Genomic DNA, 15359 nt, shown 5'->3' on the forward strand with positions numbered 1-15359 from the left:
GGAAAAAAGTAGATTGTGAAAAGTCACAAATAAATACATAAATCAAAAAATGACTGAACGCAATAAATAAGTGGCGTCCTCCCATGTCATTTCCATCTCATCCCAGCTGGGTATTTAATGAGTTCACGGCACATAACTCCCCCAGCTGTCGGTGGGGTGATGTATCTGCTCCGCCAGGGGAGCAGAGGGAGAATGGATGGATCTTCAGCTCCCAGAGTCCGGCCCGAAGCCCCTGCATGGCCGAAGCTCCGGAGATCTGTCATCCCAACTACGCTCCGCCGTCTCATTCCCACGCGTCCCTGCCGTCATATTTCTGTTAAACTGTGGACAAGGTTGCGCTGTGGAGTTTCTCTGTCCATCGCTCATGGGCTTGACCTGCCTCTCTCCCCTCACATGCCGGGGTGCTTCCTGAGGTCAACACCCCTGAGGCCTCTGAGGCTCTGTAAACTTTGGCCCACCCTCTGGGCTTGATATCATTTGAGATTGAGATCATTGAGACACACACATACACATACACATACACATACACACATACATACACATACACATACACACATACATACACAGATCTCAGAGGGCTGAGATATATACATACACACACACACACACACACACACCTCAGAGACTGATTTCAATCAAGCTATTGACATGGCAGACATGGTTCAGCCCAACTTCTCATCTGTGTGAGCATCTGTTGGAGTTGATTAGACCCAACTAAGCTAGTACTGAAGCAAAGTGACTCAGCTAACGCCTTCCTCTCCATTTCAGACCTCTGATTTCAGCGGGTAATGAACATGTGGTGGTTTAATCAAGATGAAAAAAAACACGGGTAACAAAGGGTCTATAAGAACTACGCAGTAAGATTTGCCGTCTCATTTCCGAGAGGGAGAGGAATGTAGCTCTGGGGCATTTGCTCGTGTGAGCTTTGCACAAAGCAATTGCTGATTAACCTCAGATATCTCATAACTTTGCTGCGGGCTCACAGGGGCACAGCCGTTGTCATGTAAATTCTCGATTGCTGTATTACTCAACGGGAAGCGAGGAATAATATCTGCCTGGATGATTCCTTAAAACGAAAGATGAGGTTCCGCATCTGTCACAGGCACTCAAACCCCTTTGTCTGCTCCCATCTGCAGACTCAACATTCCACTGGCAGTGACTTCCAAGGGATGCAGAGGAGCGAGCTTCATAACACAGATTGTAAATAAGAGCCGTAGACATAATTGAAATTGAAAATGAGTAAACATGACCGTCTTCCAAATCTACTCAAATGGGTATCTCTCCTTGCCTCAGGGTAGTCCTCTCTGGGGGGGCAGAGCTGGAATGTCTTGGACAGCCATGTTGAAAGAGCTCCGTCTTATCTGTAGGAGCTCGTTAGTGCGGGAGGGCAGAGCAGCAGGCAGCAGGGTGGCTCAGTCTCACTCAGCTACTTTAAACACATCACACCCCGGTTGCTGGAGCCTGTTTGCTACTCACCGCCACAAGCCTGGCCTACTTTCTGCTCCCATGGCAGAGAGAGAGAGAGAGAGAGACAGAGAGAGAGAGAGGGAGAGAGAGAGAGAGAGAGAGAGAGAGAGAGAGAGAGAGAGAGAGAGAGAGAGAGAGAGTGAGTGAGTGAGAGAGAGAGAGGACTCCAGGGATTAATTCCTAGCACTCTGCTGCAGGCGATACGTTGATACTGAAGTAACGTGAGAGGTAAAGGCAGAGAGAGAGGGAGATAAAACAACCGTTAAGAGTACATTGTCACCTTGTTCATGACTTGTTGCAGAGAGAGACATCCTAGTGATGATGCGTCTGTGGGTTCCCTGCTGAGGCACGCAACGTGTTAGCTAAGGACACGGAACAGTCAGGTTCAACTCAGGTCTTCAAGAAATAACCTGGTGCAAGCAAGAACCTCTCTCTTTCCCTCTTTCTCTCTCTCGTGCACCCACGCACACGCACACGTACACGCACACGCACACGCACACGCACACGCACACACACACACACACACACACACACACACACACACACACACACACACACACACACACACACACACACACCTTGAATCTCACACCTGTGCTGGTGAAAAATGTCAGTATTGCAGCAGAATCGCTGTGATGATGACAGGAAGGTGGACGATTGTGTTGTTCAGCGAGCAGTTAGGAAAGGCATTCGCAGGAAGAGAAAGGAGCGTGTCAGGGCATTGTGCAGGAAAACTGGATAGGGCACATTCATTGTGTACCTGTCGTGTGTGTGCAGAGGAGAGAGTCATATTGGATGTGACATTTCATGGGAAGTGGGAATCTGTGTACATAAACATGGATGTAGGAGTTATTCTATACTTATACTGTAGAGTCAGCCTGCCTTCATACAGAGTCACCATGTTGTCAGTGCACCAGCAGATCAGATTAATAATGGATCAAGGAGGATCAGGCAGTGAGTAATGACAACAACTGGGTGTAACTCGGTGTATTCGTTTCAAAGCATGGGATTAAACTGAACGGTGTAGTGTTTAATAGTCAGTAACATCTGACTACCTGTGACAAGGCCTATCAATCGCATCGCTCACTGCTAGTTCTCCAGCTGAGCGCTCAGGCTTTAGAATAGGTAATGGGACCATGATTGTATCTGGTTTGAAATTGTCGTCTGGTAGCCCGTCCAATTTGTTTAGCGTTCACATTTGTGGAGCGCCGGGCCGCCTCTCGATAAAGATACCTTGCGACCTAGATAAGTCACTGGCATTAAACGAGAAAGAACCCTGTCCCGCCGCTCAAGAGTCTCCGATTAGCTACGCTGCCAATACACACACACACACACACACACACACACACACACACACACACACACACACACACACACACACACACACACCGATACACACACGCGCATGCACACACACACACACACCGATATACACACGCGTGTGCACACACACACCGATACACACACGTGTGCGCACACACACACACACACACACGTGCACGCGCATACACACACGCGCACACACACGCACACAAAGTTTGTTTACTCAAGAGATATAACACAAAACCAGGCCACTAAAAAGGGGACAGGGTTTAGGGGTGGTTGAGATCTTGCATAAACACCACACTTCATTAGTTATTCCCTTAGTATCAAAAGCTATCACAAATGCTTTCATATGTCTAACTCATCGCCGTGCAACCATCCAAGTCACAGAAGTGACCTTGATGGTTGGTCACATGGTTTCCAGTCTCAGGCTCTATCCTACCTGCGGCTCCGTCATAAACCTGTGCTGCCCTGACGAGCAGCAGCCTCAGCCAATTAGGACGGATAGAGGCTGGCGGGCATCAGGAGGATTCACCAGTAAACAAGCAGCCCATTAGTACAAATTGCCTGCATCCCTGCATCACTCTCACACTTGTACCGTGGGTGAGTCACACAAACACACACTGGCTTTGACAAGTACCCAGCCATGTCATAGTGTGTCTTCTAAGCAGACAAGTATTTGTACCAGTGCATCACGCTCGAAATAGGAAGCATAATGTAAACCGTTCTGCGACACATCTACGGGCGGCAAAAAAAAAACTAGAACGATTTTTTGTTTTGTTTTTCACGCTCAAAGGAGGCTCAGAGGACTCTTATTTAGCGAGGCAATTCGTAGAGCGTTGTTTTCTGACAATCATTGCACTCTGGGATATCAGGGTCCCCCTGCCAAGCTCCCCATCACACAAAAAGCACCATAGATGTCTCCTCCACATGCGGTCTGTGTGTGCAGAAAGAGAATAACAACAAATAGAGGGGGACCGGCATAGAAATAGAGAGGGAGAGAGAGAAGGAGAGAGAGAGAGAGAGAGAGAGAGGGAGGGAGGGAGAGAGGGGAGAAAAATAGAGGAGAGGAAGCTTAGCAATGTGCCCTTTTCCCACGCCTCATTAGAATAACTGTGGCTTCTTTCAAGTTAGAACAAAGGAGGCCCCCATCACTCATCATAATGTATGCAAAGGCCAGGCCCAGCGCAGCGTCAAGCCTGGGCGGCTGAAGAGGTCCCAGCAGCCTCCCTGTGCCACTGGATCACATGGTGCTAACAAAGACAGGTCGGACGACAGGTTGGTCAGGGCCCAGGGCTTCGGCGCTTGGCACCGGGCGCTGACCGGACACATCCGAGCCCTCAGAGAGGTCCATTAGAACAGAATGGGTTTAAAGCAGCATACGTAAACACCCCTCGCTGACAGAGACCTTACAGTCAACACAAAGGCTAGCTCAGGTGCCGAGGTGCACAGCGCTCTGCCAGGGTTGAGGAATACAAACACACACTTGCACACAAAATACAAACACGCACAGAGAAATACACACACAGAGAAATACACACACAGAGAAATACAAACACACACAGGTTTCAAAAAGGAAGGCAGGTGAGAGGAGGTCAACGATAGAGTAAATACCCTCGTATTTATTCAAGAGCACGGCACACATCCTTATTACACCGTCGGCTCGACTGAGAGCCGAAATGAATTCCAGCGCAGTGAACAAAGGCTCGTCAAACAAAAGGGGAAATAATCTTCCCTCTGTGAATAACGTGGCACGGTCGTCACTGCCAGATAGACGCTGCAGTCAGTCAGTCGGTCCGTACTGAACGTGAGATGTCATTTTCAACTCTGTGTGTGTCGAACGCTGGGTGTGAACTGAGAGACGCTGTTAATGACAGCTTGGCATGACGATTCTTAGAACCAGCGGCGTTTCTTTTCTGTTTAAACGATGAGAGGAGGGATGCATTCCATACTTATGAGAGAACAGTGGGCTTTCATTCAGAGAGAGAGAGAGAGAGAGGGGGAGAGAACAAGGAAAGGAGGGAGGGAGAGAGAGAGAGAGAGAGATAGAGAGAGGGAGAGAGAGAGGGAGAGAGAGGGAGAGAGAGAGGGAGAGAGAGGGAGAGAGAGGGAGAGAGAGAGGGAGAGAGAGAGATGGAGGGGGGCTAGAAGAAAGAGATTAGTGAGGGAGGAGAGAAAACAGCGAATGGAGGTAGAGCAGAAGAGAGGAGGGAGTGTTTAAGGGATGGGGGGGGGATTCGATTTGCAAAAGGAAACAAGTGGCATGCCACTTCTGAGAGACGTAGCAAGACGCGCGCAAGAGAGGGCACACACTCCCTTAACCTCCGTCTAATTACTGCATACCTTCTGTTAAATAACCCCCCTGCTGCTGCTGCATGGCAGACATTAGCCTGCACCCTGGGGTCCCTTTCACTCCTCCTCCCCATCATCATCATCATCATCATCATCATCAGTGTGATGCTGCCCTGCACGCACACGTGTGCTCACACACACACACACACACACACACACACACACACACCTGGTTTTCCCTCAATCTCATCCACTCCTTATCTCTGGCTGCAAATGCTTTCTGCACAATCTCCAAAAAGTATGACTTTTCTAATTCAGTAGATAAGCTGCCTGCTTTCACAGTGATCTTTTTATAAGGCCCAGTCAGTGTAGAGAGATTTTCATCATCAGAGAGAGAGAGAGGGAGAGAGAGAGACAAGCCGAGCTTTCTGTTCCAATTACTTTTTCAAGCTCCTATGCAACCTCGCTAAGAGAGAGGGTGATGTCAGAGAACTTTTCGACTGCTTACTCAGGCATATCGACGACTTCAAGATGTGAAACACCAACATGTGGAGCCCTAGAGACACAGGGACGGGCAACCGAAACAAAGCTTGATTAATTTACGTAGGGGCTATTACTGTACATCACTTCAGTTTTAGAAAAGGGTTTGCATGATTTGACCAAGTCCAAATGGCCGTTCACAAGCCACAGCCTAACTCTAAGAGAGGCCAGGATCAGTGGAGGAGAACAGAACAGCAGCAGACAGTCGTGGGCAATGTGAGAGAAAGCAGGCACTGTTACTGCTCTAGCAGGGTGCCAGGGTGCCACCTTTACCATGACTGATCACATTGGATGTCCTACTCTGGTTTGCTTTGACGACTGGCATCCAGAGAGAGCCCTGACACGCGGAGGGTGCTTAAATGTTGGAGGGCGAAGCCAGAAACAAACAAGGAAACACATACACACACACACACACACACACACACACACACACACACACACACACGGACACACACACACACACACATGGACACACACACACACACACACACATACACATACACATACACATACACACACACACACACACTTATATAAACCAAGGGGATTGAATGTGCAAGAGATGAATGTGCAAGAGATGAATGTGCATCCTTGTAGGAAAATGAAAGTCCAATACAAACAACCCATTTCATTAGAATAAAAAAACATGGCTTTTTCGGGATTAGACTCTCTGACCAAGAGGGGATCATCAGCACCTGGGAAACAGCTCTGCCATACACAGCCGCCAGTGGAATGCCCCCTCCACCAGCGGTGTGCCAGTGTGGTTCCTTCCCCAGGCCTCTCTCTGTGGTGAGGATCAAGCCCCATCGCGTCTCTCAGTCTCAAAGCAGGGCTGTAGTTAAGGAGCTCTCTCTCTCTCTCTCTCTCCCTCTCTGACTCTTGGAAAGCATGAATAATGTCTGTGTGACCAGGGGCAGCAGTCACTCTCACCCTCCGCGTCTGCTTCCTCTGATTTCAAGACGCCATGCTCCTCGCTCCCCTCCTCCCCCCCGGAAAACCGGATGAAATATGAAAGAGAGGACAGAGAGAGAGAGAGTGAAGAGCTGAGATGCATCAGGACGTTTCCCAGGGGTGTGAGGGACTGAGTTTAACTCAGGGCTGAGGTGTGGATGACCTCTCCGTGGGGAAAAAACTGAAAAAGGGGGTGACAAGAGAGAGGTAGAGATAGAGTTTGGAGAGGGAAAGGAAAAGAAGATGGATACTCGACACAGAGCAGTGAGATACTGAGAGAGAAGAGGATGCAGTTAAGACCCTTTAGGGTTTATCAACGCTCAATAACGCCAGCATAACAGGATGGGGTGAATATTGACAGGGACAGGGAAGAAACAGATGTCAATCCATACACATATTTTCACTGTTGCAGTACAAAAGTATCAAAACCCCCCCGCAAGTTTACACTGAATTGAGCTGTAGGGCTAGACTTAACTATCTTCCCATAGGACCTTGTAGGGTCTATGCTGTGGAGCACCTAATCAATTATCCCTAGCATCCTCATTGGAACATCGATAAAGACCTAAGCACACAAGCACACACACACACACACACACACACACACACACACACACACACACACACACACACACACACACACACACACACACTGTGTGTAGGAGTGTGTGAAGGTGAGTTTTCAGCTGATGTTGTAGACAGTGGCCAGTCCATTGAAGACACGCAGTAGGTCCCCAGCCTCTATGAAGTCTCTGAACAAGGTAGGATTTGAATAGTTGCATATTGATTGCTCCCCTTTTTCAGCGAATCAGCATGAAGCGGAGCAGGCTGGGAGTTTGCTGAATATTCTCTACCGTCTCCCTCACTGTTGAGGTCAGCCTCTTTCTCTCTCCCTGTGCTGCTAAATAGTCAATTTACATTCATAGGATTTCCAAAGCACATCCTAAATAAATCAGAAACATTTGTCAATTGCATTTCCCACTATAAAAGTTGGTGCACCCAATCCACAACGTCTTAGTGATTGTTATTTATAGCAGCCCAGGGTTTACTCTACCAGTCCATCAACAATCAACACAGCCGTCAGTGAGGTTTACCCGTGGACCTTGCGGCCTCAGGTCAATTGAAAATGATAATGAGATCGGGTGGGGAGGGTTCGGGTCAAATGATATGGCTTGGTATTTTGTTCCCTACTTTATAGGCTTAGCCTATATATTCCTCTAAAATTAAAATGATAAAAGATTCTATGTTCATTCTGATTTTTATTCTGCTTGTTTACGATACTGTTTAATATGTGCGGATTCGGGTCAGGTGCGGGCCATGTTTATGAAACTGCGGGGTGGGTGTGGGTCCATAAATAGCCGACCCGCTCCTCACTAACAGTCGTTGAGAGCTGCCGCTGTTTCTGGAGGCGACTTTTATTGGGTTTGATAGCGAACGCTTGGACAGGACCACAGAAACAGCGTGTTTTAGAGCGGGCAAATCCCTGCCTCGGCCGATAGCTTTGATTTCTGTGACGGAGATGAGAATCTCTTTATCGGCGGGAGGGTGGCGCCTTCATAAGAACACTATAACAAACGTCACGCTGGGGACCGTCTTTACGACAAAGATGCGTTTATTTTGTCCAACTCAGTGTCACCATCTGGACATCTGAGAATAACACCTACTAATAGTATTCAAAGTATAAACATCTATTTTCACAAGTAAATGTGTTTAGGGAGATCTAAAACAGATAGTTTGCACTTCATGGCTTTCTCTATCACACCCTAGGGTTTGTGTTTATTTATGTAAACCCTGATAAAAATGATGTTCAAAAATTCAACTGTTAGCCTCCAGCATTTTGAAACCACCCTGTCTTCCTCATCGACTAGATTAGGGCAATTCCAACTGTTTGATATTCAGTTGAGGTATGTCTGCAGTTACAATCCAGGCTGGTGATTCTATATATGGTGACCATGTCCTTGATCAAGGATACCTGGAAGGCAGACAGCTGTTCAACAGTGAGGCAGACTTAATGTGGGCCTGCAGGCTTTCTGTGAACTCACTCACTGAGGAGTAAATGCAACATATTGGATAGATCCACACCTCAGAAAGGCATCTTTCATATGCCAGGACAGCGGAATAGTATGCTTTGTCCATTCAGCATTCAACACAATATGATCCCACACCAGTGGAGGCTGGTAGAGGTGGAAATCGGAGGACAGGCTCATCATCATTCCTCATTCCATTCCATGTCTGTCCTCCAATTTCTACCTTCGCCAGCCTCCCCTGTTCTACACTTACCACTTAATTTATATAGCGACAGTACTATCCATGCACACTGTGAATGACTGTAGAGAGATAGCTTGTGGTTTCAGCTGTGGTTGAGATATGAGTGGTTGTGCCCATGAGCTTGTGAGTGTGTGCTATTGCTTCCACTGTGGACATGACTTTAATCATGAATGACGAGCTGGCATTTTGATTATATGGTGTCTTATGACATTCATATTCCCATACATCCAGATCACTGCAGTGGGTATCTTTAGATTATAATCCCGAGAGTATATTTTGTGTAGCATATGGTCCTTTGGAGACATTCTTACTGAATAACACCCTATATCATTTAAATTCTTCATACATCTAAGCCCACGCATCAATCTAAGAGGAACCCAGAGATGAAATATGAACAAATCCGACAATAATCCAACAAACTATGAACAAAAGACTACCCTATGTATCACAAGTCAAGATAAGTGGGATCACATTGCATGCAGTTTTTTCCCCCACTACAGAGCTTTTCAATATTTCTTCGACATCCAAAAGGATTAGAGATACATCGTAAATACACATCTCACAAATAGACAGACAAGGCCTCTGTAAGTGATACTGCATAATAGGATAGTTTATACCACTGTTACATATGTCAGGTTATGTATGAAGATAGCTGGCGTTTTTCCCTTAGCTTCCATAGCAACTGACAGCGTGCACACACACACACACACACACACACACACACACACACACGCACACGCACACACACACACACACACTCAAACACACACACACACACACACACACACACACACACGCACACGCACACACGCACACACACACACACACACACAAAGCCATTGTTGGAGGAACAGTGTGGAAAACAGAAAGACTGCAAACACTATGCCAAGTAACGAGTGAAGGTCAGTGAATATGGATTTCACATGTTAGTGATCATACAGATATGGATGAAGGGCTGTTAGTTCCTTATGTTTCTTGTCAATGTCAGAACGTATGGAACAGATACTTCTCTATTTCTATTTTACTATAATACTGTGACTAAGGACAGTATAACATACTTCATACACAAGGAGTAGCTATTGTCTGTGCACAGGGAGATCTCCAGTCTGAATTCTACCATCTCAAACACACAGACTGTCCCTAGAAACAGAGACATGCTGATGGGGACAGGAGTGTTGTTTGACAGTCTCAGTAAGAGGATGGATGACACGGGGGGGGGGGGGGGGGTGATGAGTGTGTGTGTGAGTGTCTGCTGTATCATTTACCCCTCCCCAGAGGTCAGACTGAGAGTCAGACGATGCAGAAGCAGCAAGGACAGCAGGATTTCTACACCTAGCCTCAGTGAACGCTTCTCCCATTAACACGCATGACTGGAGAGACAGCAGCGCCACAGCCCCAGAGGTAGGGTACTGTACACACTTGGAAGTGTGTGTGTGTGTGTGTGTGTGTGTGTGTGTGTGTGTGTGTGTGTGTGTGTGAAGGTGTGAAAGTGTGTGTGTGTGCCAGTGCTGCTCACACCCTCATTGGGAGTACTGACATAAAGATGGATTGGTCTGGTTCCAAAGTGAGTGAGTAGTGTAGACATGGCACTCTCGACTCGCGGTGGGAGTGTTAGGTCCACCACATCTCCCACAGCAGTCCGGTGACCAGTCCACTCTCACTGACATCAATCATACAGTAACAGCAACATGGCCCATTGACCTCTACACTACTACCTAGCTCTTACAGGCAACAGACTATATATCCTACTTCCAATACAGCATCAACAACCTATAGCCCATGCTTTACTGAATATATAGAGTCAATGTACAATGGGCACATCCTACCAGGTACAAGCGGTCTGCCCAATTGTTAGTGTTAATTGTTAATTGTTAGTTGCCTGCAACGCTATACTTACAGCATACTCCATTCTGGTGCTGTGTCTGTCTTTTCCTATTCATGAGGAATGGAATGTACCCCCCTGTGTGGGCTGCGTGTGCTGAAGAGGGTGTCAGAGGGGCACAGTGATGAGTCAGTACCCCCCCCCTACTCTACCCTCCTCTCCTTCAGACAACAACACGCTCTTGACAGGTTGCAAAGCTCTCAGGAGAAGCAGAGTTTTTTGGTTGTTTTTTTTCCAAATGAAAACGGTTGGAGTTTACAGATGCCTCCTCGTCGGGAGTGCGATGTTATAGCTGATTGTTTCTGTGCAGTCACTCCCGAAGTCCAGGCCACTCAGACTTAATGAGTTTTTCTCAAGCCTGGATAGCGGGGGCGCTGGCCCGGGCACGCACGACCACCGCCTGGAGCTGACCTGGAAATGTCGCCTCTTACCTGGACCTGGCACCTCCATGAGAGGGCCGATCAGCATCTGCATCTGACCTCCATCTGAGCAGCAGCAGCACTGCGACCGTCATTTGTGACCCACATTATATACAGTCCTACTGTACTTCCATTTAATTCTCTGTGACCAGCGAGAGAGAGCAGAGTGAGAGAGGGGTGTGAGAAGGAGGAGGGAGAGTATTCTTGTTTACCACAACAAAGCTTAACCAAGCAGGGTAGCACAGTATCTGCCTCAGGGAAGCAGAGCAGTAGTGGATGGATTTAGCAAAGAGTGTTGACAAGCACACATACACCCTCGCAGACAGTGTTCTCGTACATTGTTACCACACAGAGCTGACTCCACTACCAGCCAGGAACACTTCTTCTTCTGATTATTATATTATTATTGTTCTCCTTCTCCTCGTTAACATCCAGTTGTCCGACAGACTCCATCCATTCCATTTGCGGGATCTTAATTGTACCCTATGTTTGGTAATTTCCCAATCAGTTGTTGTGGAGATTCTAATTACATCCCGCACGCCGAGTTGATTACGGGTGGGAATCTCATCTCATCTCTCCCTCCCCCAAGGGAGTAATAAAGACCTAATGTTCTGCTCTGTTACAGATGGGGAGCCTGACACAGGAATACACACAGGTCATGAAAAATGTATTAAAAGGAAATTTAAGGAAAACGGAAATTGAGCACTCAAGGGTGGTTAATCACCGAAATGAATGCCCCTCACTTGACAAAAGGGATACCGGGAGTAAATTGTCATCTCAGCCTTTTTAATTGCATCAAATACCATAATGAGTTATGGGTGTAAGATACATTGCGAAAGGAGAGTAGGGTTTGTTTGAGTCTTGACCTTATTGAATCATCGGACCATTCAACATGAGAGGGGGATGCATTATTCAGAGAATCCGTGAACAACCGTTGCAAATTAACCAAGCATGTAAGCTGGTCAGTGACACTGGCGTTCAGCTGTAAGGGAGACCACATAAAGAGGGGAACAGAGTAAGAGCTTTGCCTCTTGTTGGCTGTTGGTGTCAGGGTATTGGTCTATTGTTCCCAAAAATGCAGTGAGAGAAATGTAGAGAATCTGGGCCTATTGTACAACACTATCATGTCTGGGAAGAAGCCCTTTGGCTACATGCTAGTATCCATCTCCCTTGATAAGAGGTCTGTTCATAAGAAAATTCAAGGTCACTAACTGGACCTTGGTGATGTGCCTTTGTGCTGTGTATACAATACTGAGATCTTATATACCAACACTGTTAGCTCAGAAGCAGTCTGGACAAACTGTCTACACTGCAAATCTGCAAGGAGAGTTCATCATGTCATATCAGCACTGAAAACGACTGCTTTTGAAATACGACAGACTGAGGTTTTAGGCCTCCTTGGACAGAGAAGTTTTCTATATGGCACAGAGCTGGACCATTCCAATTCAATAGTCTTTTTGATCACATACCAATGAATGATTCTGTATCTGATAAAAACAACATGTTTTTACAGTCTTTAACCATCCAGATCAATCAAGTGTATTCATTTCTGTCATTTAAAGAAATAGCATGTGGCACAATGGACGCAAGCATATGCTACTTGATAAACAACAACAAGGGATAAATTAAATGGACGCCGACAAAGCTATGAAAACACATCTACAGCTGGAGTAATCGCAAAGAGGACGTGTCTCGCTGAGAAAAATGAGGTTCATATATCTTTAATTTGAGAAAATCCCTCGGGTATGACGTGGAACGGATTCCCAGTCATACCAAGCACACAGCCCAAGACTTTGATCCAAAGCTCCTTACGGGGTTTTGCTTATTTTTCACACCAAAGCGAGAGCCTACAGATCTCTCTGGCCCTGCCTGAGATACAAGACATCCAATGTCATTAGTTCAGAGGATCAGAAATCTGTCGGGAAGGGAAGAGGCGTGGGCACACAAACACAAATAATTGTTTTACAGAGAGTGTGGGTAAGTTCACACGGTCAATTCAACCATCAAGAAAAATATCTTAGTAATCATCATCATCATGACAAAGTGGTTATAATAACCTGTAAAGTACCCACAATCAAAAGCCATATCCAGTCAAACCATACAGATAACTGGAAGGAGCTGAGGCTCATGAAACTACCTACAGTAAGCCACTTGAACTTGTACTGTAACCACACCACACATTCTATTGAATTTGTGCAAACAAATATTTCCTCCATGAGGAAGTTCAAAACAATCTACCAACAATCTGAGTGGATGATTTGTAGCATTTCCTTTGGGTTGAGAATAGATGTTTTCTCTAGGGAGGCACTGATGACTCCAAAAGACTAATAAAAGGAGCTTTTATTGATCAGATATCCAGGTGTCCTGAATACAGTGCATAGGCTATTGCATACCTAAAACACTATCAGACAGTTTGATGACAATAAGAGGTTGCAATCAGAAGTGTGACACCTCACATTTGGCAATGTTTTCAAAACTTGTAAGTTTTCTATAGATGTAGCCGGGTCTGTGCACAGTTGAGTCTAATGTAACCAAGTGCATGCTGCATAATTACCTTGGAATGCCAAGTATACAGTAGCCTAACAAATAAATCTAATTTAGCCAATGGGCATGACATTCTCATGCAACTAAATTCTAACTGAACTACTTTCCTCCGCCCCAAATTTTGTTTATGAAATCTGACCGCAAATGTAACTGTTTCGCTGTCCCTGAGAAACATAATCAAACTTTATGATTATGTTTCTTCTTTATGTACGCACATCCAACAACTCACATCACAAGACGCAATGAAACAAAATGCCACACCCACACTGCCTGACAAGATAATTCACGACTAACAGACAAACACTGCTAACTGAAAACTAAATAATACAAAATAAAAAACACAGCTCAAGGTATACATCATAACAAGTTAAGAGCATATTTTACAAGATCATATGACACGAAGTTCTCTATAAAAGCGGCATTCGTCCTCAAACATAACACACCCCCTTAAAGTCATGACACCAATTCTGCTACTTGGTATCATTTTAAGTTTACAAACTTTACAACAGAGTTGACACACATATTTTACAAATAACTCTTTCCATGCAACACTTTCTTGCACCTCCGCCCTTTTAAGACCATAACAACGGATGCACAAGGAAAGTTAGCCCACTGTAGTCTGCTCTCAATTTCGGAGATCCTTTAATCCAATAACTATTTTCTTGTGGAACAATAGAAATACAATGTCAAAGCACATTCAATCGCAAACAAAATAGTGCCTTACGGGGTCCTGCACAAAGGCAGACGTGCCTTTTGGCAGTCTGATAGTCTTGCGCTTGATGTCTATTTTCGTAATTCAGTTGTCTCACCTTGTTTGACACACTTTAGGCGAACGGGGTCTTTAGAGTGTCTGACCACTGCGTGGACATCCCTAATTGTTAGTCCGGCCACCGGGGTGTCATTGACCTCAAGGAGAAGTTCGTCCTGGGACAGTTTGCCGCTCTGGCAGGCCACCTTGCCTTGCCTAACCTCCCCGATGTAGGGGAACTGTCCATTCTCCGCGCCTCCTTTCAGCTCGAACCCGAGCTCCCCTTCCTTATTCCTGCAAAGGACACTCTCATGGACTTTGTTGGTCCAGTGGTTTTTCTTCTTAAGGGTTTTGGACATGGCTGAACAATGAGTATCACATGAGGGTACCCATGCAGTAAGTTATCGGTCCTGTCCGCGTCCCTGGTTTCGCCTCCCCAGCTTGATGGTGGACAGTTTCAACAGACGCCAGTGGTAGTATCCATGTCAGCACAGCATATACAGCAGCTGGCTCAGCCTGCGTTGCTGTACTGTGAGCTCCTCAACACAGTTACAGCCAACTGACCCGGATGTGATGTCTGTAGGAGGCAATAGGAGCGAGGCAAGCCTCTCCCGAATCCGAAGCTTCCCGCAGAAAGGAAAAAGGGAGAGAAAGTAGCGGTATTTCCACTGGCATAGTTACGCATCAATTCACGTCTGAATTTAGAGAGGGCAGATTGCCGCCAGTTCATGAAATGAGATTCCTTTCACATAGCCTACACCAAAAAGTGTTATTTCTGCTTGACTTATACTTTGTTGCCAAAATGTAACAGTTTTAGCCATGCCTATAAAAGGCAATTTTCCATGTCTATTGTTCTGTTTAGGAACTTCCATTTTAACCAGTCATTGTATTCTTCTCATTATCTCCCATTTATATTTTCTTATTTCTA

General features: G+C 46.1%; 1 protein-coding gene across 1 annotated transcript in view; it reads right to left on the minus strand.

The window, feature by feature from the left end:
• The window catches only part of magi2a (membrane associated guanylate kinase, WW and PDZ domain containing 2a), a 139496-nt gene extending 124697 nt beyond the window's left edge, over positions 1-14799 (minus strand). The window contains exon 1 of the mRNA XM_083692281.1: positions 14493-14799. Coding sequence (XP_083548407.1) covers positions 14493-14790 — 298 coding nt within the window. The 5' untranslated portion in view covers positions 14791-14799. The remainder of the gene's footprint in view (positions 1-14492) is intronic.
• Positions 14800-15359: the final 560 nt, after the last annotated feature.

The sequence above is a fragment of the Argentina silus genome (genome assembly GCF_951799395.1).
Source record: "Argentina silus genome assembly, chromosome: 20".
NCBI lineage: Eukaryota > Metazoa > Chordata > Actinopteri > Argentiniformes > Argentinidae > Argentina > Argentina silus.